This window comes from Rhea americana, unplaced genomic scaffold (genome assembly GCF_003343005.1).
Source record: "Rhea americana isolate MKP2758 unplaced genomic scaffold, rheAme1 scaffold_43, whole genome shotgun sequence".
In the NCBI taxonomy this organism is placed as follows: Eukaryota; Metazoa; Chordata; class Aves; order Rheiformes; family Rheidae; genus Rhea; species Rhea americana.
Genome location: NW_028186568.1, coordinates 1774415 through 1801392, shown reverse-complemented (window position 1 = coordinate 1801392; position 26978 = coordinate 1774415). Strand labels below are relative to the sequence as shown.

At 37.1% G+C, this 26978-nt stretch overlaps 1 protein-coding gene across 1 annotated transcript in view; it reads right to left on the bottom strand.

Annotated features, from left to right (window-relative positions):
* The window catches only part of PCNX2 (pecanex 2), a 162224-nt gene that overhangs the window by 106999 nt on the left and 28247 nt on the right, over nt 1–26978 (bottom strand). Inside the window, exons 9-13 of the mRNA XM_085315471.1 lie at nt 15128–15263; nt 11481–11623; nt 9903–10056; nt 9776–9808; nt 3064–3235 (exon numbers count right to left, since the gene is read on the bottom strand). Of these exons, the coding sequence (XP_085171597.1) occupies nt 3064–3235; nt 9776–9808; nt 9903–10056; nt 11481–11623; nt 15128–15263 (638 nt within the window). The remainder of the gene's footprint in view (nt 1–3063; nt 3236–9775; nt 9809–9902; nt 10057–11480; nt 11624–15127; nt 15264–26978) is intronic.

The window sequence follows — 26978 nt, the reverse complement described above, 5'->3', positions numbered from 1 at the left end:
CAACTTCCTCAGCTAAGGTAGCTTTGTTTACCTTATCCTGCATGAAGGAGTAAACCTAGAGAGGAAAACAAACAGCTGTCACTTTTAAGAGGATTGAATTTATGAGCAGTACAGTCTCCCTTGTGGGAAGCAGGCAATAAAAGAAGCTGGTTAATCAGCTGGAATGGCATTATGAATTCCAGAGAGAATCTGTTCAAGCTGCACAAGATTCCATCTACAACAACCCCTCTAAGTACTCGATCACTGCTGCTTACATGAACTTCTGGCATTTAACACTGAAATTTGGAAGTTTTCTCTAATAGATAGATGAAAAGTATGGTAGGGAAACAGAAGTTTTGACTCACAGAAACTCCTGGTCTTTTGAGAAATACAGAATGGTAGCTCAATGGCACTGCAAACATTTTAGAAGTTAAATAAGTGATTATTTTTATTAAAAAGACTGGGTATATTTTAGTATTGGTCTGTTTGCTGTGCGACAATATACATTTTTCGCAGGAAAAAAAAACACATTATTTCAATGAGAAATTATCTTTTTTTTCCCTTCTTCTCCCGAGAGGATAGCTGAGATGAAAATTCACAGAGGCTTTCTTCCCCAACAGAAACTCAGTTATTCCTGGAAGTGACAGGCAGAGGATTTACTATCACCAGATTTTGCCATGATCCAATACTATTCTGAGGTTTCTGACAAATAATTTCACTCATCTGTCTAATGCTCAAATGGTTTCATCACTAAAACTATCACACAGTAAGTGCATAACTACTTTTTTCACTGACCATAACTACAGCACTTAGCGACTTGCAGGCTAGCTCCCTGTCTGTGCCCCCTCTTGCACTACATATGTTAATCTACTGAAGACGTTAACTGAAATAAAAAATTCAAAATTATRAACATAATCAGAATGAATTAAACGCATGATCCTTCAACTATATAAATCAATAGCAGATCCATCACCAATTTAAAATGAAAAAGAATCAGATCCTAAACAGGTTGCTCACAAAGAAATAGACTTGTTAAAATCATATTTTGTAAGTAATTAGATTATGCATCTATCAAATTTCCACTGATTTTATTTTCCAATCTTGTTTCAAGACTTTGTATCAGAGTGCTCTATGCAGCACCACACTAGTACTTGGGTCAGTCCTCTCTTCAACTTTTATTATTTTAACTTCTTCCCCTTAGTATTCACTTGAAATAAAACAGAAAACTTGTCCTTTTCTCAATATTCTGTGATGCGTTGTYAAAAGTTTCTTGATTTCCTAACAAATCATTTATGAATACTGAAATAAAATACTGGTAAAATATAAATTAAAAAGTCATCACATAACAACACATCAATAAAGAGATCAAAAATACCTAAAGACTGGTAAAAATGCAAAGCAATGACAATGTTTTACTGGTCTTCTGTGGGGCTAACTTCCCTCCAATTTTACTATCCAAAACAAGTATTTGCATACTTTCACTGTCTAAAGGAAGCTGTACTCAAAATATAGCAAGATTCTGGAGGATGCCAGACTGCCACGGCTTAGACAAATGACTGTACTGTGAAAACCTACAAGGATTCACAAGAGCCAGAAGCTGATATTCCCATAGAGATAACATTAGGAAGAGCCAGAATGTGGCACTAAATATCACTTGAACAAATATACTTACAGACATGCCTGCTCCCAGAGCGGTAAGATAAATATGGGGGACAAGAAAAGGGATACAGTTTCTTCTCTCTCTCCCTTTTTAAATAGACTCCATTTGGTGAGTTAAACCTGTATTTCCTCTCTCATCTCTCTCCAGGCTGCTCCAAGAACCTGCTCCATGCTCTCTTTTGAGGCCAGTCAAAATTAGCACATTTATAACCACACTTTTTTTTATACTGGTTGTTACAGTTTTTCATTTACCTCTATCCCAGGAGTCATTTAAGATTCTTGTTGAATTATTTATCAGCATTTTTACTGTTCACCTTTGACAGGTATAGAAAATAAGATGTAAGAAGAAACTTTAATGAGACCAAAGGAAAGTAATGAAAGAAACTAATGAAAATAAGTGAGATGCAGGTCTTCATTATAGCCCTGTTTCTGGTGAGAGGAATTGGGAGTCAATGAACCCATACAAAGGACCAGAAGACTTTCCTAAAAATAGTACGCCTTTCAGGCAGTAATAGCCTGACTTAAGCATAGCAAAATGCAAGTACAAAAGTCACGGGTGAAAAAAGACCTCAAAAGTCATATGCTTCACACTACACAGTTCTTTCCTGTAATACAGGAGGTTTTCCTAGTCCTAAATTCACAGAACAAGGTTCTTCTTTGGTACACTATTATATAGCTATTGGCAAGTTTTCACAATAGTTAGATTAAATTTTAACTTTTCCACTTTATAACTAACAGTGATATGCTACTTGATGTAATTTCAGTCCAGCATTCAGATCTGTAACACAGAGTAGCATCACAGTTATAGACTACAAGGGTATAATGAGCAAAAAAGAAGAAAAAAAAGAACATAACAGGGTATTTCCAGTTGTGCAAGCCCCAAATCAGTACAAAGGACCATCAGTTTTGATTTTAGGGCATACCTGAATGTCCTTAGTCACATCAGGACATGACTACAGAAGGCAACAGACTGGTAAAGCTACTGCAGAGCGGCAACTCCACACTAACCCCTCACGTGTATTCTTCAAAAGTAGAACAACGGTCATCTGAGGACTTGGCATGGAATAGCTTTCAAGCACTAAATTTAAATCACAGCTTATTTTACAGTAACTGCCCCATATAGACAAGTCCTTACAAAGTCCAACTGCATTTCACATATGATGTCTTTTGCTAATAACATTAGTGACAGTTTTCTACAGAGAATAGAACCATGAGCCTCATTTCATTCAGAATTCTTTTTACATGAGAGAAGGTTGCCAATTGTCCACCCTCCACTGCATGTGTCTTAAGTCATTACAAATGTTTCTATCAACTTGACTTAAGAGTTGTGCCTCCATAACATGCATTTGATTGCCAACATGGGAAAACATAAACTTCTGCAGCTAACAATTCATTTTTACATCTTAGGAAAAATACTGGACTCACCTATTACATGGTCTCTGGCTAACTGGAGGGATCCAGGTGAAAAGAGCTTCAAGCCATACATTGTATAAACTGAAGAGTTTGAGTCTTTAGATCCAGCATCCAGCAGCAAAATAAGGCCACACAATATACAAAAATATACAGGTCTGCTGTAGGTTATGATTTTATTGTGCCCCTGGAAAAAAAGAAAAATGTTTGAATTTTGTGTTTTATTTTCCTACCGTGTACACTGCACTGGAGAGAGGTRCAGGAGTCAGACAAAATATTTTAATGACTTATACATATTAACTAATGATAAAAATGATACAAGGCATTTTATCTTCTCCAGAGGAGGCTCTCAAATGTCACAAGAAGCAGTTAAGACCCTAACTCCAGCAATAATTTATACTTTTGAAAAACTAACCTTCTGAAGCTTTTGAAATATATTAATTGCCAACGTAGTCATTTTTTATGCAGAAAAAATATCTGAGGCTATCTGAAATTCTGTTTTCAATAGAAAGCTTTACATTTATACTACTTTTGTTATAATGAGAGTCTGCTTCAGGTAGCTTGTTTTTTGTTTAGACTTTATGGAAAGTAAAATTCATTTTTTAGTTGCATCCTGAGAAATTTAAAAAACAGTAAAGCATCTCCCAAGCATATGGTGAGGCATGGAGGTTGATTCTGGCAGCTGAATGCTTGCTGCTCTTCTCTGAAACACTTACTTCCATGTCCTTTCCCTGTCCCTGCCTCTGTATTTGCTGTCACCTGGAATCAGCTCTGCCCTGAGAGCCGGCTTTACAGGTGTGCCTATAGCTCAAAATGAGCCTACGTTCACTTCTGTCAGGATCCCATTTGTCCTCTRTTTTGCTGATTCATCTGCAATTGCCTCCTGGCTTTAAAAGATCTTGTTTTAAGCCTACTTAGTGCTAGGAGCCTTTAAATATCTGGAATCAGAGCACTTAACCAAACATCATAGAGACAGCACATAACAGAAGCAACAATGGTCTCCAGTGTGATCACTGACAACATAAAGGATAGATATCAACATAATATGAGACCAAACAGTGGTGATGAATACGCTATTCTTATTTTTCCAGAGAAGACTCTGATTCCAGCCAGGCCAAAAACACATTTAAAAAATACAACAAACAAACAGCAACAAACCCTTCTGGAAACTACCCACCTGGAGCTAAAGAAYAGTATCAAATTGCAAATGTTTAGAATCAGTCATTTTAAATTTTGGGAGAAGCCTGAGTGCGTTGTTACTTTATCTGTCTTACATGCCCTGAGAGTGCAACACTTGTTCAACAGACACCTCTGTCATTCCTGAAGGAAATATTAAGATCCCCCTTCAGTATTCTATATTTTTTGTGAGAACTGATTCCTTCTGTTGGTGCCCTTTGCCTTTTGCCCTGTAGTCTGGGGAAAACCAGCACTGTTGCTTCCTAAACCAGAGTAGTGTTACGGGTGACTTAGCAGGTGCAACCTCTTTTAGCCTAACTAGTATTAAACTGATGCATTATGATGCTGTTAAAGGCACTGCACTGCCCTTTACAGAAACAGGGAGTAGTTAAGGACACACTTGAGTGTGAAAAGACAGGAGCAAAGTGACAAGGATTCAGCTTTGCTTTGCAAAAAATTGCTGTGAATCTGCTCTTATTTATAAAATGTAATTTAAGTCAGTATAATAAAAGATAGTTCCTTTTGAGTCTATTGATCTAAAACAGTGGCCATATCTGTTTGGCTGCCAGCCAAGCTCATACGTCAGCATTGCGATTAACTGATCTGTAATCTCTTTTGGGATCAATCATTTAACAAGGTGACAGGTTGCAGAGAACTAGCATGCTTGTATTGCATCTTATATTCATGAAATATGAATTAAGTCAGACTGACAAATTCTAGTTGGCGTTTAATTAGAGTTTCAATATTACTAAGGCTGACAATTCTTTTATAGTTAATATGACATATGTCCATGAAAAATAATCAAAGGAGATTTAGAAAGATAAAAATATGACTTAAAAAAAACACTTAAAATATTACTTACTAGCTGTTTTTAAACTTCACTTCATTTATCTTAAATACAAGCTGTGCCTCAAAAAAAAAAACTACTAAAATATCAGCTCAAAATAATTGCTCAATGATTTATATACTGATGTACATTCCAGATCAAAGATTATTTTCTTGTAATCTTATATTCTTGTCTTATACCTTGAACTACAGAACCCAGATTTACCTTACTTCAAGTCAGTTAGGTAAGATGGAGCTAATGCTGCCCAATGACTGGAAGTCCAGAGGTTTAGCTCCACACATCTTTCAGTTCCTAGCAGAGCACTAACAGATCCAATTAGGTTTCCAATATGCATTTAATTCATACTGGTACCTATGTTATCAGGCTACTAATGACAGGACTAGTTAGGACTGAAGAAGAAACTTTGAAAAGGCTGTCTGAACAGCCTGCAAAATGTGATCAAATACTATTTTCCCTACTTTTGGGACGGCAGAGGATCCTGAAATGGAAATATTACCTACAGYCATATGTTGGATCAACAGAAGCAAACCAAGTGCAGTGACACATTCAGAAGGACACTGACAACATAGCTGTCACACTGCTTGGCATACTCGCAAGCTGAACAAGCTTCCGAGAGCACACAGTAGTCCAGTTCCCACTCTCAGGGAACAGGCAATACAAGAAAAAGGAACTGCTGTTAGTATTTGTGTTGTATATGACTCTTATTTACATCCTTTGTGTGAAGGAGAGTACTCAGGACAAGAGTGGACACCTTCCAGGACAGAGAGGATCTCCAGGACTGTGCCACAGGAGGAGAACAGACATTACATTTCCTTCTTTCAAGGTTTTAAAACAGAAAAGCATGAAGCCCTCTCATGCCTGCCAYGGATCAGCCAAGCTGAGACAGCTTTTCACTGAAATGGCCACATGGCAGCACAACTTACCAACAAAGTATTTTGGATATTAAGGGCTCATTTTGCTCTACTAGACAATCAATTTTGCCATACAAACTTGGTTTCATTTTGGTGAAACTGCTCTGTATCTCCTTCAGAAGACTTTATATAACAAAGCAGGATTCTTGTTGTACTTTATGTCTAAAATGCTAAAAAGTCATTTTTTCTCCACTGAAAAATTCCAGTGAAAATTCTTCTCCCTTTCCCCTAATTCTGTCAAAAAAATTCACTGAATTGTTCATATTCACATTTCTCAGTTCACATCCTACAAAACCAGCATTGGTGCATTTCATATTTTCATAAAAATATGAAGATTTTCAATCAAGCTAGAATGATTTCACAAACACTTTCATTTAGTAAAATAACACTTTTCACTACAAGATATTTAAAGGGAAAATTCCAAGTAGCTCTAATTTAATAGTGGAGGGGTTTTTTTGTATGTGTAAACATACAAGAAGAAAAAGACAGAAGAACGTGTGATAGGTTCTAAAGCAAAGCTTACAGGAACATATTAAAAAATGCTTTAAGTGCCTTGTGGAATTCACAGAACTGCTAGTTGAGTTAGCAAACTGCTCTGGCAGGTAATGCCACCCAGACAACAGAGTTACCTAAGCGACTCTGTAAATCTTATCAGGAGCCTGACTGCAATCTTTCCAAGCTCAAATGCCTTTGCGAACCTGTGCTAAGTCTGAAGTCAGACAGATGTCTGACAAGGACCATGAAGCAAGCACCCGTGATCCTTCTGTCTGGCGATTCAGTACAGAYACAGCCTCTATTGCCCAGTCTGCTGCTGCCACCCATTTCCGTACCGAAAAACTCTGCAGTTATCCAACCCTGCTTGCCTCTTTCTTGGAAATGCACACAGAATGGATCTCTCAAATCTCTGAATCTAATTCCCTTTAGTCATTGGCACATCCATTACATTTTGCCTTTAAGAAACTGATTAAACTCAGTTCTGAAATGGACTTTATTCTCTTGCCCCCACCACTCCTGTAAGGAGGCTCTTCCAGAACTTTGCTATCCCAGAACGATGCACCCCTGTGTGAAGAAAAACTAAGGGCCACTAGCTCCCAGCTGACCAGAACTGAAAAGCCTGAAGAATGTGACAGAAAAATTAGACTTTCATCTGGTAGCAAGAAACAGTCCTAAACCTGCTGCTACAATAAATGCCAGCAGCAAGTAGATACTGCACAATTGGTGTAGTGGTAGAACTGGTGCTGAAGAAAACACTAAGTTCCAACTTAAACAGCAGAGCTGTTCAAAACGGTACTATCACAGGTGAAAATCAAAACATTACCCAAGTTAGAAAGGTTCTTTCCTACACGCTGAAACCCATCCCTCATCACTGACGGTACAGAGACAATACAGAGCGACTGACTCAGAGGCCCTCGCTGCCACATGGTATGGAGAAGAAATAACCTTATCTCTCATAAAACTGAATGAGACTTTAGAGAGTTTAGTCAGCAACCTCTTACTCAACACATGGAAGTGAACAGACTGGCACTTGGAAGGAGTTCAGAATAAAAGCCTTAAGCATCCCTGGACACTAGGTTTTCTGAATTCACTGTATGGTCTTTTAAAGCAGTCTTTTAAAACGGTACAGGCTAGAGCTGACAAAGTCACATCAAACTGTAACAAAGTCTGCATGCGAGAGATAGGGAATAAGTTTGGATCCTCTATGGCAGGCATGGATAACACAAGGCATTAGAGGCTACTCATGAATCCAGGAATAGACATTAATTCAGTGTGAAAATCTGTGTTTCCTGATGGTTTGTTTCACACTGAAAAATCTCATCTGTATTTTCATTCATGGACACAGTACTGATCATTCTTTAATTCCCCTGCTGTTCTGCATCCTTACATCAGCATCAAGAGATGTTATTTCTCTTCAATTTTAATGTAGTCACATGAATTATGAAACAGCACACGGAGTATCTTTTCTTGCCTTTTTGTTGTTTTATTTTTAATGGCTCTTACTAGCTCAAGTAACCTTTTATTTATACCTATTGGGTTAAAAAGATATAATGTGAAAATAGTTAATCTTTCAACTTAATTTGAGCTATAATGCCTTCCATCTTTAAAACCTTGTGTTGAAAACCTCTCATAATTATATTTTCTTTGGAGTTCCTGTGGTGCACAAAGAAGTCTGCAATTCCCTCTGGTAAAGTTTTAGGAAATCATTTGGAGGATGGAATTATGTCTATTATTATTTTGCTGCTCTGCTGCATGTCATACAGAATACAATATGATGAATAATATTGTAACAATATTGTTGCATGAGTTTGAAATGCTAACCTAGATTCTGCACAAAAAATGCTTTGATTAAACTTCATCAGCTACTGTCTTTAATGCTACAAAAATGTGGGCTAGACAGGTTTGCTATGAAGTTTTAACAAAACTGGTTGACACACACTTTAAAAAATGTGCGCATTACTAATGTTGGTATAAGTGCCATTGATTTGATTACTGTTCATATTATTATGCCTAGATATATGCTAGTTAAACTGATAAATAATCTGATTTTAGTTTGTGCAACAGCCCCCTCCACCCTGCCCCAGCTCTTTACTGAGGTAGGAATATTTCTTTAACTCACTGAAAATATTACACTACAATGAATGGAATTAATCTGTAAATGAAGTTGCTTTCTATAACCTTCCCTACTTTTTATTTAGACATGGATTGCCTGTGAATGCATTATAATCAACAATACCATAAATTCACCCCATAATGACTAGAGTAGAAAAGAAACTAAGAATCCACTGAAATATATCCGAGTATATAGCATATGCTTGTAAATAACCTCAATTTCAAGTTGAATCAGTATTTCCAGCCCCTAAAATGATGAAACTAATTGCCCCCTGCCAAAGGGAAACAACCCMGTAGACCTGTAGTTTTCAACATGCTGTTTTGGAAGCCTGAGGGAAGAGAGGGGATCCTCAGAAACACTCAAGGGGCTAAATAAGAAATGTGAGCATCTTGGCAGAAGGAGTAAATGCATGTGAGGTCCCATGACTACTAGAATGTTTTCAGAGGTCTGCAAATCAAAAAAGCTCAGAAACTGAGACAGATGGAGGGTCAGCTTGCAGTTGCAGGTTGATGTTCCTAAACCTGTCCTATAATGAGGATAAAATAAGGTAAGGAACTGGCTGTTTGCAAGGTGGTTGTCACCGTCAGAGATCAGTTTCTCAAAGTGTACTGATTATGCTACTGAAGAACCAGCAAACATTCCTATAACCTGCATTCATTCACAGAGCTGACAGTCCTCTAGGTCCCAACCAAATAAACAGTGCTCATGCTATAACAAAGGGAAAACCTATGCCATTTGATGATCTAATAATGCAATTAAAGTATACATCAGCAATACCAGATTAAAAAAGAAAAAAATCAACCTCAAAAAAAGATTTAAAGTCTCAGTGGACCAATGACTAAAGTGYTAATCTGGAACTTCTGCTGTTTTCAGTCACTAACTGCCAGAAAACAAAGAAAAAGACTGTCTAATGCCACAGGACTGAATTTCAGTAATTAGTCCAGGCGTATTTGTTTTTACCATACATTTTAGCTTAAATAAAAAACACTTTTCTAATAGCAATGATAAATTCAAATGACTTAAAATTAATTAAAGGTGTACAAAGTCTCAAAATCACAGGCTTGTTTTCATAAACTACCTGGAACATAGACTACCTACATCTATGTTTCACTGAACAGTCAAGTGGTTTCACAGCATAGAGATGACAATAAAGCAGAAAGACTTGTTCTGCTGGCTGAGACTTACATGTATGGGTGAAGCAGGATCAGGCTGAACACTCTAAAAACAAAACAGAAAAAAGTTTGCTTACAGGATTTTGCCTTCACAGAAATTAGAAGAGAATTCATCAAGTGGATATGAACTTGTTTCCTACCTTTAGGAGGGAATACTGGCAACCGGCCATGATGAGACAAAACAGCAGAACCCAAATGTCTTTACAAAAGCCTTGATTCAGAGTCAGGAATCCAAGAAGTGAGACGAGAACTACTAGAAGAACAGCCAATACATTCTCCTTTATATTCTCGGTCCTATATGAATAAAATAGAAGCATTTTAAGAACTGGAAAAATATTTATATATTTCTCAGAGCAAGCCAGGCCCATTTGCAGCTGGTATAAACTATCAGTGCTGGAAAGATCAGGATTTACTGGATTTGAGGTTCTACTCCCAAACTACATCTCCATGTAGAATAGCGCTTCTCCTTTGCACCAAAGACCTTAGCCAGTGTGATAGCTGAAATGAATAGACAAAAGGCATAGTCTCTGCTGCCTTTCAGTACATATCAGCATCCTCCAATCTCACTTCCCAGACAGAATACCATAGTGGAGCTGATTTGAATACATGAAAGTATATCTTTATCAGACCTTTTAATACAGAAATAAGGCATTCTTTTAATGAAAACTGTTGTAGAGAAAATATAATAGATGACCAAATAAAGTGACAGTTTATACTCCTGTAGTCTTTAAAATATACATTTGATGACAAAGAATGGGATAAAATTTGTCATCTCATGTTTCTTTCATTTTATCTGCTCCATTAGATCAGAGAAGCTGAGGGAAAAAACAATGTTAATATTCAGGCCATAACAAAAGAGYCTATCAGCAGGTATTTTCCATGCAACTGAAACACTCAGATAAGAAACTATAGATAAAAAATTATCTGCTACAGACATAAGCTCCCTGACTATATAGCCTGATTTCTCAGCACATAAAAGCTGTCTTCTGAAATTATTGCTGTGGCACCTATATTAACAAATATGGTATAACATCCACCCAAAAGCAGGGATCAACCTGCAGACATGCCAGCCAGCAGTCAATAGGCCTGCATGTTAACGTATCTCAGGTTGTGCATAGTCAGAAGAGCACAAGGTGGGATCTAACAGCAAATGGCACTGTCAAAAAAGCTGATACCAAGGGAGACCGAGAGATTAGGAAAAGGACAGATGTGGAGGTAAAAAAAAAAAAAAAAAATCTCTGAACAAATGAAACTGAACTAGAACAGAGGGAGCAGCTGAAAGATTCCCTCCCGAATTTCCTCTTGAATTCCTTCCTTTAGATTTTTTTTWAAAAAATGAAGTACTTGGCTGACAATTCCTTGGAACTCTTCCCTCTTTTTGCACTTCCATATTTTTGCATAAAACAGTGATTTTCTCATTAGAATGCTCAGAAGCAGTAAACCCAACACCTGACAATCAAATTTAAGGACTATTCCACAGGGCTGGTGCCCCCATGAATCAAAGTATATGCTTGAAGATGAAGATTAGTGAACAACAAAAACCAAGTCTGAAAAAAAATTTTCTTCTAGTTAAGCACAAGTTGAACCTACTTAACCTGAATATGAGACAGTAACACGACTATCACTCTTTGCTCCTCTAGTAGTCTGCGTTATTAGTTCTGTGGACATGTGGAGCCACATACTGTACTACCACACAGAACTGCATGAGGAAAGCTTACCGGTCCAGCAATGCCAACAAGGTAAGCCGATCATACCAGACTTTAATCCATTTGCCAGGAAATATAATAAATTTGTAAAACTGCCTGTTCAATTTCCGTTGTGTTGAAGAACATGAAGAATCCTCAAGGTCCTGACTGGGTTGCTTTAAAAACAAACAAACCAGAAATACATAAAACACTTTTTCACATTGACATATGGCTGTCTGCAAAATAGGTGTTTAAAAGGCAGAAATTACATCAAGTTTCAGATTTTTTTTCCTGAAAGAGATATTGGAAGTATAGTTATTTTACTTCATTTCAATTATATTTTTTTAAAAAGTATCATATCAGCCTAACTTCTTGCAGATGAATGGAAGTTACACCAATTATGGATCTCAACAGTGATAATATGCTTTAAATACAAATAGAGATATTAAATATTCATTAAACACATTCTCTTCTACTCCCAATCTACTTCTTGTTTACAGATATTTTGTTGCCTGGGTTTTTTTTAATTTGTCTGGGKTTTTTTTTGTTAATTTGGAGGATTTTGGTTTTTTGGGGGGAGGTTTTTGTTTTGTTTTGTTTTTAGGACTTTTCCATTCAGCAGGCTAATTACAATGCAATGCAAAACCATATGATAGGACACATCTTTGTTTTTAACCTAGAATTCAAATACGCTTTAATGTCTAGAGACACGACTTGTCAACTTTCTTTACAGAAAACAGCTTTGCTTATCTTTGCTGAGATAGTTCTAATGACACTTCAGGTGTGCATCCCCGAGAACGGGGAGAGGGAAGAGAAAATCACAAACAAACATAAACAGTGTAAACATCACTAGTGTATATTTCTCTAATCTTACCCACATAATCATAAACCTTGCCTTTTGAGTACTGCTTTTGTCAAATTCTAAGTGTCTTTTCTTCTTTCCTACTTTCGAACTATGTCATTTCAGATCTTCTCCAGCTCGATAGCTGCATTACTTCASCACCAGTTGTGGGGAGGGAGGCTTACCAATAGACTCACCAGCCAGTCTGCAAAGCTGGATAACCGAGAAACCCCCAAATCTCTGCAAAGTAGCAGCGTCCTTCCAACGCCCACCAATAACTGATTCTATGAAAAAAATCAATGCTGATTTTTCTTTCAAAAAGAAGTTGACTGAGATTTCTAACCAATGTAAAGCCTAGTAGGTTTTGACCTCCTTTTAGCCTTCAGTTGTAAAAGATAACTAATCAACATAAGATGATAAGCATATTTATTATGGAACTCCTGTCAGTGCTTACATTAGAATTATTTGTGTGAGATTAACTTTCCTAATCAGAGAAGGGAGTTAATCTGTTTTGATTCTATCCCACAAACATTCAGTATTTCTACTTTTTAGACAATCGCTTATGTAATATCACTTTAATGAATCAACTATTTGTTGTCCTCCTCCTCATTCTAATCTCAGAATTCCTTTTGCATTCCCATGTGAAATAATTTATCACTTTCCCGAATTGTATCTGTAAGTAAAACACAGATATTTAAAGGACCTGTCCACCTGACCACAGGAACTGTCTTTTTCTCAGGTTGTTGGAACAATTACTATTATTTGCTTTTCASGCAAATTTGCATAATTGAAATATCATGGCTTCATGTATTACTGCTGAGACACAGGAACAGCTCTGTTGATATTCTCAGTCTGTTAGCAAACACAAGGTAAATCATGTTAGCTTAAACTTCAGTGAAAGAAATTCAAGTTTACACATTTTATCTCATGCCTCCAACTGACTAAAGGTGCATGTCTACTCAATGCCTGGTAGCTCAGCTGATACTAGCAAAGTACAGTAACTCATCTGTGTTTCTGAGCCTTCCAATGTGCAAGAGAATGATAGCTTGTTAGCCATTCTTTCATTTATTAACAATTCCAAGTAATATAACGTCTCAAGGCTATTACTATGAGACTAAAATCTCTGCCACAGACATTTTAAAACATAAGAGTAATTCAAATATTCCTAATTTAATATTTCTATTATCACTTTTAAAAGTTACTATGTTTTTTAAAAAAGGGATTTTTTTTAGTATTTGCTAATACTGGTACAGTTCTGTTTCTCTTGGGTCTTYCATGCCAACAGGAGGCACTATGAAATTCAGTTCAACTACAGTCATTAACTCTATTCTTCTAATCTAGATTGCTCACTGAAAGCATCTAACATCTAAAAAGATCTGATTACTTGGACCTCAGAACAGTTTAACATATATTTAATTGAATAGGTAAGTGAACACACTGGCTCCTGAGGAAACTGTAAAATAATGATTAAGTCAATTACATAATTACATAAAGCTTGCAGTACTTGGACTGGTCTAGATTYTTCTCCTATATGTCTGGGAAACTTTCTGACTAGCCCTAAGCAAATCACTAAGTGTAACTGTACCTCCTATCATAAAAAGGGTTATAAAAATTTTCCTTCATAAATTTATATGGTGTCAAGAGACAGCCTGAAATCCTAGCTTCATTGAAATCAATGACAAAACTTTTCCTGACTTGCACAGGCTCAGGATTTCACATTTAATAAAAACTTAGAAACATGGAAGTTCTGAAATTACTACTTGGCCTTATTACAAAATTATTAGGTGGTCTTGAGCAATACACTTTGCTTTTTAATGGTGCAGTTTTCCTAGAAGCTGAAGAAGAGTGATAATTACTCTCTAATTTACAGGTAATTTATAAGTTTAAAAATATCTGAAAAACATCTGGGCCTTTAGATAGAAGTCTYTGTCCCAATCTGGAATATACATATTTATAATAAATAGGGATAATTACCTGATCTGTAACTTAAAACAGTTCCTTTATACACTTTGCTTTTAGCTTGTAAGTTCCTGTTCAAAATCTAAGATGAAGGATAATTAACTGGCATTTTAAGGTTATACATAAATATCAAACTAGAACTCTCTCTGGAAGAAAAGAGAAGGTTAAAGCTATTATAAAAAGGAACTGCAAAAGCAGAYCACAGCCTTACATCATTGGTCACAGACCTTAAACACTATAAAGTTCAAATACATCCACATATTACCATACTAACTAAAGTCTRAGGTCCTTTTTTCTTTCACTGACTGCATTTAGGGAGGTGGCTCCAACATTCCACAACAGACATCCAAAAGATGACCAGGTATCTGGTCATCTGATTCAGAAAAGGCATATTAAATGTGAGTTTTTAAGATACTGAGAATTTTTTTTAGAAAACTTTTTTTTTTAGGAWTTTTTTTTTTAAGAAACTGAGAATGTCATGCTATTAAAATCTGGAAATGTGTCTAAAATCCTAACAGCTGTGTCCTCTTTACTTAAAAGCAAATAAGACCAAAGACAAAAGATCAACTCTTTAGGCGATGGAGTCTTTAGTACAGACTACAGGTCTGCATTTTGCAGAGGGATTTCTCATTCAGATGCCCAGACCTCCTCCTTGCTCTGTGAGTAGCCCCTTCAAACCAGTGACATCAGTCCTCTAAAATACTACTCAGTGCCAGTAAAAACAGCTGAATTGCCTCTGAGGAAAACAACTCTTCCCAAATGAGCARTACTGAGTAAAAATGCACATAAAACCAACAGAAATGTCTCAGCAACAAATATGCAGCATTTTTTTGATAATGAAATTTATCAAAATGCTAGAAACTGAGATATTACAATGTACCCGTGGGTTTTCTGAAAGGGTCCTTCGTGCCACCATCAGTAAGAGCTGCTGCTGAAGTGCACTTGCTGCTTGATCACCAGAAGATGGTTCCTGGCTCTCTGAAGTGGTAGTACTAGAGGAGCTGAACTGTATTTCACTATGTAGAAGGGGAGAAAGGAATGAGACAGTTTTAAGATGAAGCACTTCCCTAGTATTTCTGAAGCATTACAGGAGATGGACTAGTTGTCTCATGGAACATGAAGCCTTCCACCTCCTTACCTGAAACCTACCCCAGATTGCTAAAGMAGTTACCATTCAAATTTAGATACGTGGTCTACAACATTCACCACAGAGAAATAGACCCCTTTGTATCATGATTTTTCTCACCTTGGGATGAACACCTGAGATAAATCACACTTCAGAAGTACATTTTCTGTCCATTGACTACAAAGGCAGTCTACATGATAAGTTTAAGTTTGGATGTCTGCACAGTAAACATCTAACTAGAGTCACCAGGCATGGCTCCCAGTCCAGGAGTTATTTCCAGATACATCAGTCTGGCCTATTTCAGGATCACTAACACTCATTTAAACTTCTGGAAGATGAATACTTTTTCTGGTCATCTCTACAACTCTGCTTCTCCTAAGCACATTGCTGTATCAGCAACAGACTGTAAAATTTTCCTTGTTTACCTTCCCGCACAATTCAGGTCAAAAGCTGCACATCCTTCTATACAGGGTAGCTACCCTTCTATACAGGGTTCAGAGATCCTGAACCAGCTTTAAAACAAGCTCATTTATACACCAAAACTAGTTAGGTTTCAGCTGCACTGGACCCAGTGMGTATTAATTTATCCTACTGAGAGTTTAGGCTATACAGAGCTTCTTTCTGCTCTAGCAAAATGGCTACAATACATGAGCTAAATGGCTTAAGGCTAGCTCAGACATCACTACATCATACCTTGGTATTGAGTACAAACTTACCTTGGAAGACCCCTGACCAAAATGCTAGCCCCCTTCCCATGTTTACTGCTTTATGCAGCAGATGCAGCATTTAAATAGTTTGCTTCAGGAAATCTGCAGTAACAACAGCAATGCCTGCTGAGTTGCAGAAATGGTATGCCACTATTTAGCCTGGAGAAGAGAAGACTGAGAGGGGATCTTATCAATGTGTAGAAGTACCTGAACAGGGGGTGTCAAGGAGATGGGGACAAACTCTTCTCAGTTGTCCCRTTTGAAAGGCAATGGGCAAAAACTGACCAAAGGAAGTTCCACCTGAACATGAGGGGGAATTTCTTCTCTGTGAGAGTGACAGAGCACTGGACCAAGTTGCCCAGAGAGGTTGTGGAGTCTCCTTCTCTGGAGATATTCAAAGCTCACGTGGATTCAACCCTGTCTAACATGCTCTTGGTGACGCTGCTGAGCAGGGGGGGGGTGGACTAGGTGATCTCCAGAGGTCCTTTCCAACCTTACTGATTCTATAATTCTGTGATATGACTGACTGGCTCTCAGCAAGACCTATATTGAAATTTAATAATTGTTATTTGGGGGAAAGGTCTATTTTGAATACTTCTTGCTTATTCTGTTCCAAATGGAGTTTACAAATCAGGCTCCCTGCTTGGAGCTTATTACCCCCCTGCCTTTGGGTGCCTGCCTTGGGATTTTACTACTGTGGTATCCAAGCTCCTCCCAGTCTTCAATGCTTTTACCTCATGYGAGGTAGGCAAAACCTACTGTTTCTATTTTCCATAAAGGAAAGATAAGCAGAAAGAAACTAAAGTGATTTGCCTAGTCATCCAGGAACTCTGTGGTAGGGCAAAGAATAAAACTCACTCCTTGCATCCTCCATACTTACCCCCAAGCCACCTTATTAATTTTAGTGAACACAACCTTCCTTGCCTTTGGGGCCAGCTCCCAAAGCCTGTATTATAACCCTTGTCAAGTTCAACAAAGCAAGGGTTACAAGGCTGTCCTGCACATAACTGGCTGTTCACTTAAGCTGAAACACAGCTAGGGCTGCACTGGGATAAAGTTCAGGGTCTGGATTATTTAGAAGCAGGACTGAGTCACAGCTAGAGCTTGAAATGGATGCACGCTCATTCGTGCTCGTGCTCTCTCTCTCTCTCTCTTTCTCTCTGCCTTCCAGGACTTGCTAGTTCTGCCTGGACCAAAAAGGGCCACCAGCAGCCCTGGGATGTCCCCCTAGGAGCCACTCTGCCTTCAGTCTCTGAGCCAGGTAGTTTAAAGGCCTCCATTTCTTTCAGCCCTGGATCCCAGACCTCATATTTACCATCTGACACTCTAGCAGAGCTACCAGCCGAGCAGGTAGAGGAGAGCTTCCTGTTTCAGCCCTCATGGCTTCCCCAGCACTCCCCACTCCTCCCATTACAGGCAGAAGTACAGTCTGCTCCACAGAGTCAGGACAGCTGTCATGTTCCCTTTGGATAGTAGTGGGAAACAAGCACTTGGCCCCAGATGACCCAGCTGATGCCTCAACCATAAGGAAGACCTCTCTAAGGCAACATATCTGCTTTGTAAGTTTTATACAGCACCTTGTCAGCGGTCAGTAACAAAACAGTAGAGAAGTGATGGGACTGATTCAAGATCCTACATCTTAACCAATAGACTCATGTAGGCAGCAGGGACAGGAAGCCTAGAGGTACGTCTCTAAGGAGGAAAGTTCCCCAAAATGCCCAACCACAGATAAGGACTACAGTGGACAACCAGGCCTTTTTCTTATTTTGAAGAGCCCTACTTAAGAGCAACCTTATCCAGCTTGAAAGGCATTGGGCTTTTTTGTTTGTTTGTTTGTTTTCTTAGGATGAGCAGTCCCATTTCTTCGAGGGTGCCTGGTGGGAGTCTGGTAAAGAGTGCTACTGGARAGGCCATGGGATTCTGTGTTCTCAGCAGGCAAAATGCAAGTGTAGCCCAGAATATCCAAGAACACTACTTTGAGAACTCCTGCCTAATGTGTAACCCAACAAAACAGTGGAACATCACAATAGTTGCTACTCAGTATAAGCCTCCAAAAGAAGAGTTAATCTTCAGTGACCTTCTGCTTCTCCAGTTATCTTTCTACCAAAGCTAAATGGAGTTAAGAGTGTTTCTAAATTGGACCATCCCTTTTATCCCATGTTTACCAAGAACAGATCTGGTAGAATGATGGATAGATACGTCAAGATATTCCCCTGGTACTCTGCTCTAACAGTTCTCCAATATCAAAATCATTTGGCTCGTAAGACTTCTTCCAAGAATAAACTTTAAGATCAAATCATCTCCCACCAGACTTTAAGATAACTAAAAAGCCAAGAAAGCCCACAGTCTGTTTTCTGTTTTTTTTTTTTCAGCAGCAAAATTCACAGCTCAAATTACCAGCAATTGGCAGAAGAGGCTGTAAGCAGCTGAGACACTAATTGTGGGAAAAAAATCAGAAACTTCAGAGGCCAAACAAGGCAATTAGGATGCAGGAGYTGGGAAAGTAGAGTTAGGAAAGGAACAATCCCAAAATCGGAGGCATTCATCTCACCTTCTTCCCTCTGCACTTCTTCTTACTCCTTCCTCATCTTCTGTTCACCTCAGCCCTCACCTACTAGTCTTTCTCCTACTTGTCCCTACTTTTCACACAACCTCCTTCTCACATWCACCTATCACCTCCCTGATGCTGAACAACCTAAGTAGCTACTTAGATGCCATCACTGATGMCATCATTACCACCACAACAAAAAACACCAATAAGATATGTGACAGTGGTGTGTTTCTGTAAGCCTATAAACTAGATTCCATAAATTTACTACCTATGTAAGTAAGGACAAGCATTCTCTAATCATAAAATCATTATAACAAAGCTGATCACAGTATAATGTGGAATCTAAATGAATGGAAAATCTGTCCATTTGCAGAATCACATTAATGATACCAACATCTACCATAGTAAATTGCATTCCTATTGTAAGCTAAGGTACAATTGAATTAAATTTTTAATAATAAATTWATAACTAAAAATATGTTTGATAAGCATACACCCAATCTAGATCAAAAGCAAAAGGTATAAAGCACCCTCTACTGGTAACTGGTTATAAAGTTAAGAATTCTTTTATGGCTCATAATTCAATTTTGCAGGAACACTAAGTAAACATAAGCTAGTTGAGCAATCCTACAACAGTGGCARTATTTATAATAACCATACAGCATAGGAAAAATCTTCCTTCTGACTCTCTTGTTACTCTTTGCAGTATGTTTTATATTGCTGACATTTTGGCCCAAACCATTCCAATATAACCCAGCCTAAACCATCCCCTTTGTTAGGGATTAGCTAGTCTGCAGTCTGGACACTCTTGAGATAAAGTCATTAGAGAAGTGTTCCATACAATTACAAAGAATTCCCTGGTTAATAAAGCTCTTCTGTTGGGCTTGGCTAGATTTCACTTTAACCTGTGCAGAGAAGGTTAAATTWGGACAGGTAATCTCCTAACAAATGGCACAACAGTCACAACAGCAAATACCCTGCTAGAAAAYATGTTCCTCTTGTGCTCAAAACTAGAAAGATCCTAGTAGACTGCTTCAGGCAGCAGTGTCTAGGTCACTACAAAGTATAATAATACGTAACAAATCTCTACAGCTATACTAMAGCTGAAAGCTATATGTAATACTCACTAAAAGCATCACCCCCTTAAGTCAATGCAGCAATGGCTGTGACRTTGGAAGAAAAGCCACAGTGAAGTTTAAAGGCAGGAAGCTCCTCATGTATCTAATAAACGATCACTTCTGAGCTAATGGTCTGAGGTGCACTCAAAATGCTTTACTGAATTGAGAACTGAGGAAGCAAGTTGTGTAAGAGCTAACAACACACTAACAACATAATGGGAATTCCAAACTCTCTCACTTTTGTGTCCTTTCAAAACAGTCAAGTATGGTACTAACGTAAGTATTTCAACTGTTGTTAAAAGTATTGGATCAATAGCTGCCCATGGTTCCCTGAAAGCACCTCCATTACTTGATCCATTACCGATGTCTTCCCATCACCACTGCAGAATTCTTTACACCTTCTCACGTAAAACMGTTCCCCTGCCATTTCATGTCTCCATCGTTTTTACACCTCATCACGCAGACCTCTTGCTACATATCCACTCACCACTCCTTAGTTCTCCACAACCACCACCATTAATCTGACTGCAGTAGTATATAACTCCAAACTGAGATTAAATTCACTAGTTATGAAAAATTTTCTTTTTAAACAGCAGACGATTTACAGTTACCAATTGCAGCATTAAATAACAAGACTTACTTATAAATCAGAAACCAACCTAAAATATACAAGAAAATTGAGTYACACAAGTCAGTACCACTGGCGATTACCTATCAAACTGATCATAGCAAACATTGAAATTATGTCAAGMGGAGGAGATAATCTTCATTGTTTTTCTGTAAGTATATTAATAGTTTTAAAAGGAATATTACCAATTCAGAATGCACATTTTAACTTTACTTAATGGCTCCTATTTAGGACAGCTCAAGCAAAGACAAATTCTCTCTTAAATCTAGTTCACATTTTGCTACTCATTCAATAGGATTTAGGGAGATTTCTGACATTTCTTTTAGCTAGAAATATATTATTATAAATATAAATTAAATTATCTTTTAAGTAGATAATTTGCTTTTCAGTTGCAGGAAAGAAGAACTATTTCCAATTAAAATAGTCTGAATGGGGTTCTTTTGTCTTAAAATAATCTGTTGCCATTGCAACCTACAAAATCAGTTTTGAAAATATTTATATTAGTCTTCAGTACTGAAAAAAATATTTGATAAAATTCCACATTTTTGGTTCTATGGTGTTTCCGTCTCTGCAGGTTGCTGTCTACCGTGGCTCTGTAATGATATCTTGACCCAAGTTCAGACCAGAGCACTTCCATTTGGCAACAGAAAAGAACAWCAAAAATTCAGTATCTTAGAGTGATTTTTAATAACAAAAAAATCAGTAATAACTCCTGGCTGTGGATATTCCTGGTTGTATAACAGGAAGGTTTGGAAAACATGTAGGAAGTGCCACTGATTATTAAGCATTTTTATTTCTGGCAGAGAGAATTTCACTTTTCCTTTGTAACTCTGCAATATTTGGACCTGAAATGTGTCCTTGACCATATCGCTGCTCCTCATATCCCATTTTCTAGGACATCAGTTAAAAAGGGGCAAGGTCTGTTAACAACGGTGAAATACACAGACCCCAGCTGAGCCCTTCAGCTACTAAACAATGGCAAAAAAGATGCCACACTGCAAATGTTATGTATTTCAGAAGAAGAGGAACTGAGAGAAGAAAGGCACAAAGCCCTAGTGCTAATAAGGTAAAATGCCCAAATTTACAGAATGGGATAGCTGAATATACTGGTTTGTTGACATACTAGATAGAAAAGGGCATCACGTCACTGTTAGTTTTGCAAAATAAGCTTAAAGTAGATATTATATATGGAAAGAAAAGCTCTGCAAAGCATACTATCAAAAGGGTTGCAGGTAATATGAAGGCCAAAAGGTATGCACATCTCCTTACTTAGGTATTTCAGGAAAGGCATCTTACTTCTCTGCACTATTTTTTTTTTATTTTGATAACAAGAATCTAAATTGATAAACTACTAGCTTTAAAAACTAACACTTTACTAACAACTTTAAAAACAAACAGAACATAACAGCTGATAAACAAGATGGTGTATTTTGAGAAGATGCAGCTTTACTCAACTTAATGTATTAACAACACTCACTGCTCTATTATCTCCAGAGAGTCTTTTAAAGCATCCTCTTTAGTACTCCATATGAAAGGGTGAAAGGAGGGAAGAGAAGCAAGTCTCAAAAGCAATGGCCTACAGAGGCTTTTATTCCTGAACAGAATTTTGCTGCCACCATGTGGCAGCATGGCCTCCTTTAATCTCCCAGATTCATATTCTGTCAAAAACACCCACTTCCCCACCTTATGTTAAAAGAGTGAAAAAGAGGCTAGAAAAGTTAGAAATTCAGGAAAGGATTTTAACTGGTCAGCTAACAAAAGTGTTCTTTCTTGCATATAGAAAGCCAACAAGAAAATGCTACCAAGTTTGTAAAGAGTACTTTTAACAAAAATCAATGGGTTTGATAGAATTCAGACACTACTGTTTTCAATGMGCTCACACACAGACACATTCACCTGTTCAAGTAGCATTGCATTTAAGGTGAACAGCTCATTTTAAATCATTGAATCCCAAAGTGAACTATATAGCATTTGTTGCATCTATTTTAAAGTCTGCTCTTTTGCAGAACTGTACAACCTGTCGAGCAGCTGTAAGAATTTTTCTCTAAAACTAAGAATCAGCAGCCTATTACTAGTGCCAGAGACGGTCTGTTACTTTGTGTTACTTTGGCCATCTTGCTGAGAAATACAGAGACATTTTAGTGAAATGRTATTTTCTCATTTTAAAACAGCTTTTTGAAAGGCTAAAAAAAAAATAAAAAAAAAAATAAAAAACTTCTCCTAGGGGGCTTGGGGAATTTTCCAGTGATCAACATACTAAAGTATTAATGGATTTATACAGGAGACACTCAGTACTGCTAAGGCATTCAGGCTGATGCCTTCATACAGCATAAAGCACTCAAAGCAGCTTATTCATGGATTTGAATGTAAATAAGTTAACTCACTGAGCTGAAGTTCTTCTCTTTGCCCAGGGGAAGAAACACTAGCACTCTGCAGCATTTAAAAGCTATGCTAGCAGGTAGCTTAAATTATTTTTTTATTATTTGTTACTCATTGTTTTGCTGCAATTAGTTCTTTTTAGCCTATGGCCCTACTGTTGCTGAAAAAAAAACTACCCTGAAAACAAACAGACAAAACAAATTAAGCAGAAGACTTTTTTTTTTTCATAATAGAGTTCTCTACCTGTATTGGAAAGCATTTAAAATCAAACTAGAACATGGGTTCTTAGAAGCCTGTCTGTAGTGACAGGGTCCCATCTAACAAAGAAGAATTCAGAGCTCCAACTGCTCATAGATAGTGCAATATGAATGCATAAATTGAACTACTATGCGTGAACAAACATACATAATAATATAATAAAACACATAATTTATGCAAATAATTTCATCTAGGCAATTTTATTATATATTTTTATATAGATTTAAAAATTGATACATTATTAAGAAAGTAGAAGATTCTAACCAGAATACGTCTTAAAGATAAGCAAGAAGCTACGATGGACTCCAAGTAAAAACCCAAATGTCACTTAAGCAGGAAAGAGAATCCTGTGGGTAAGATACCAAAAAGCTTTTTCCCTTAGGGGTGGGTAAGTCGAATCATTTTCTCTGCTCCAGTTCTCTCACATACTTCACTTGCATGCCATACCTACTTTTCTCCAGTTTGTCTAACCTATTTATTTTAAACTCTAGTTTCTTTTATTTATATACAACACAGCAGTCCCGTGATGCAATTTATGGCTCCTATTGACTGTGCCGGACAAATAAAGCGACAAATTGCAAYAAAAGGTCTACCACGTAAACCTATACATACATTGGAATTAATCAAGTGCTTTTGCATTGAAGTTGCATTGTGACTGATAAAAATTTGGATTGTTCCAAAAAGACACCAGCTCTATAACTTTAAAATGAACATGTGGGTATAACAATGCCCGCTTGCACAGACTTGGGAGTTCTCAAAATTGTTTCCTTCACAGGAGTTTAATACAGGAGAGAAGGAAATAGGCTAAAGAATACAAGTAGCATTCTTGTAAATCACATTTGCTAAAACCTAGAYTGTTTCCTGAAGAAAATATATATAGCCAAATGCCTACAAAGCTTTTGTGGGTACAATTTCAGATGATTTTAGAAGATCTAATACTTGATTTGACAGATAGGATAGGCTTGTCCTCAAAAAGTAGCCTTCAGCTTTTTTCAACTTAAGAAAAAAGCTCCACAAAAAAAACTTTCTGCCTTGGAGTTATACACATCTCAGTTTTTCAACTGCACAGAAAGCATTTTTGGGTTGATACGGACAGAACCACATAAGGATTTTGTGTGTGGACTAGCTTATATATTTTTGGAAGTGCAGCTAACCATAATACATACACATGCATACACACCAAGAAAGCTGTGCTTTCAATGGAAACAAGTATAAGGATGCACAGAAAGATGCTCTCACACCCATAAGTAATAATGAGTATCTAGCATAACACTACACCGGTGTGCTCTTCAAGGATGTTTAATTACCTATTCTCATTTCAGATGCGAGTACTCATGGACATGTGAGAGACGGATTGTAATGTATCCAAGCAAAAACAGCATTGGAAAAATGCAATATAGTTTTTTGCAAATGAATCTAGCCCTTAACAAAACGGAATTCGTTCACAGTAACTGACAAAATGCTATGCTGAAATAAAAACCATGGTGACAGATCATCAGTAAAACTTATGAAGGGAAGTGTTTTGAGTTTTGTAGAGCCATCATGGTACCTTGCCTGAGAACTGCTTCAGGCTATTATAGTACTATGGAAATTTTGGATAGCTCATTTTTTATATGAGAATATTTACAAAATTATTTGAAATGGCAAAGCAGATTGTGTGCTGTGTACACAACTGTGTACATTATTTTCAAACTGCTTCTGTGGTTATCATACAAATCTAGASAGTTATTTAACAAAATTTTATTTTGATACTGGATTCTGTGTTTAAGGCTTCTCCAAGCACTATTCCTTTCACTACTAAGGATACTAAGGATTTTACATACAGTAAAAACTAGAATTTGTTTTTGGTAGGAGCAGAATTATATACAAACTATCAAAATAGTAAATTGTATTATAGTAGTGATCTAAAGTTTATTGTAAATTTACATTTTGTTGTCTTTTGCAAAATAAATGAAGAAAGCAGATAGGGAAGTGGTTCTGAATTCCCTCATTGAATTCTGAAATGACCACCCTACTCATTGAATATTTGATCACTCATTTTCAATGACCAGTTTTTGTAGGCAATGGATTCAGGCAGTCTATCGTTTTAGCACTTGTCACTTGGGAAAATAAACTGTGATAGTTTGCATTAATTGAATAGAGCTTTTCATTGAAGTGAAACCAGGAGGCATAACTTCCCTACAGATCAATCTCTCATACTCAGTCATTTGGAAAGACTGAATTCTTGAAAAGCAGTATTTCAAACATGCACTGAGGAAAGCTGTGTTACTGGAAGGTAAAAAAATATTGACACTTTTTTTCTTTTACATTAAAGGCGGCTTGACTTTCTAAACAAGAATATGAAATTTTCTTCAAATTTTCTTGTTTTTATTCCCCAATATGCAAAGAAAGCAGTGAAATATGTCTGAAAATACATTAGTTTGATACAGCAAGTGTACACAGAACATATGACTGTTGCAGAATTCATACATTGACATGGATATATATCTTATGGCCCTAATAATATCTCTTCTGAGGACAGATCATAAAACTGATGCAAAAATCATTAATTCATTAATTAATTATAATTACTATAATTTCAGAGGTTTAAGCTTTCATTGGTATTTACAAGCCACTTTGCATGTAACGCCTAGATAAAATGATAGCTCATATTTCTCTCTTTGACTGCTTATTATAACCGATTCAGCTACTTAATTACAGGAGACATTCAAAGTAATTAAAGAAATTCCCAGGAAACATCCGCTTTCTGCCACAAAGCGGCAGACAGAAAAGCTGTCAGTGACACTTCCTTATTTGTAAGATATTTCACAGCATCAGCTTGTTCTACTGACCCCTGAAAACATATACAACTCTAACATTGCTCTAACTTGTACATTTTTTCACTTCATATTTTTAAAGATGTATTATTGTTGTTAATGATTGAGAGTTTTACTTTGTATCACTCATCCAATAAGAAGAAATTTAACTAGAACTTGTAACTGCTATACTGATAAGATTGTAAACCTAGCAACCTTTTGGTCAAAAGAAAAAATTATCAAGCAACAAGGCAGTTTATGGTTATGCCAGGCACCACTTTTACACAACCATGGCTTTCTCATCCTTCTCTCCCTCTCCAGAAGGCAACTACATACAAAAAACACACAGTCTACAAACACGAGGGTTTCACTCTAAGAGAGAGAAAAACTGGTAAAGATCATATTGTAATGAGGTAGGAGAGGGGTTTTTTGTGTGATGGAAAAGCTATTTCAAAAATCCAGATCCAAAATAGACACAAACAGTCTTTCTGTAACTAGTTTCTAATGTAATCCATGCACTCAGAATACAAACTATGTTTTCTATCTTGCCAAAGCCTGTCGCAAAGCAATTTATGGCTAGAGGTGAGGTTGGCTAGGCAATGGAAGCATCAGATCTAGAGGCAATGAGCTCAGCAGGGAATCCATTCCACAGTGAGTCCTGGCAACAGGTGTTCCTGGCAAGACAACAGACAAAAGTGGGGTCAGGGTAATGATATGGACTATAACTGGGGAATTGATTAGCTACCTGCCAATGTTTAAATAACTTGCTATCAAACTCGATATCAAGAATCACCTGCCAAAGCAGGGCTAAGATAGAAAAGGAAATATCTTATCTGATGATCATTACAATTTAAGGTCCCCATTTAAATTTAACTTAAGCTTTAAAATATTAAAAGAGGTGAACTGCTTTGATGACTAGAAACATGGAGACACTTTGAAACAACTCTAATTCTCAATAAACCTTGGCAGAACTAAGGGATAATTTTAGAAATGATTAATAAGACTGTATTTTACTACCTTTAAGACACTTTTATAATTTCCAGGACAATGAATGCAGGTGTAGGCAGTATCTCTGATTAGGTCAACTACTACAGCTGGAATACAAGGGCAAACAACAAAACTGAAAAAAAAAAACCCCCCAAACAACTCTAACATCAAATAAGCCAGTA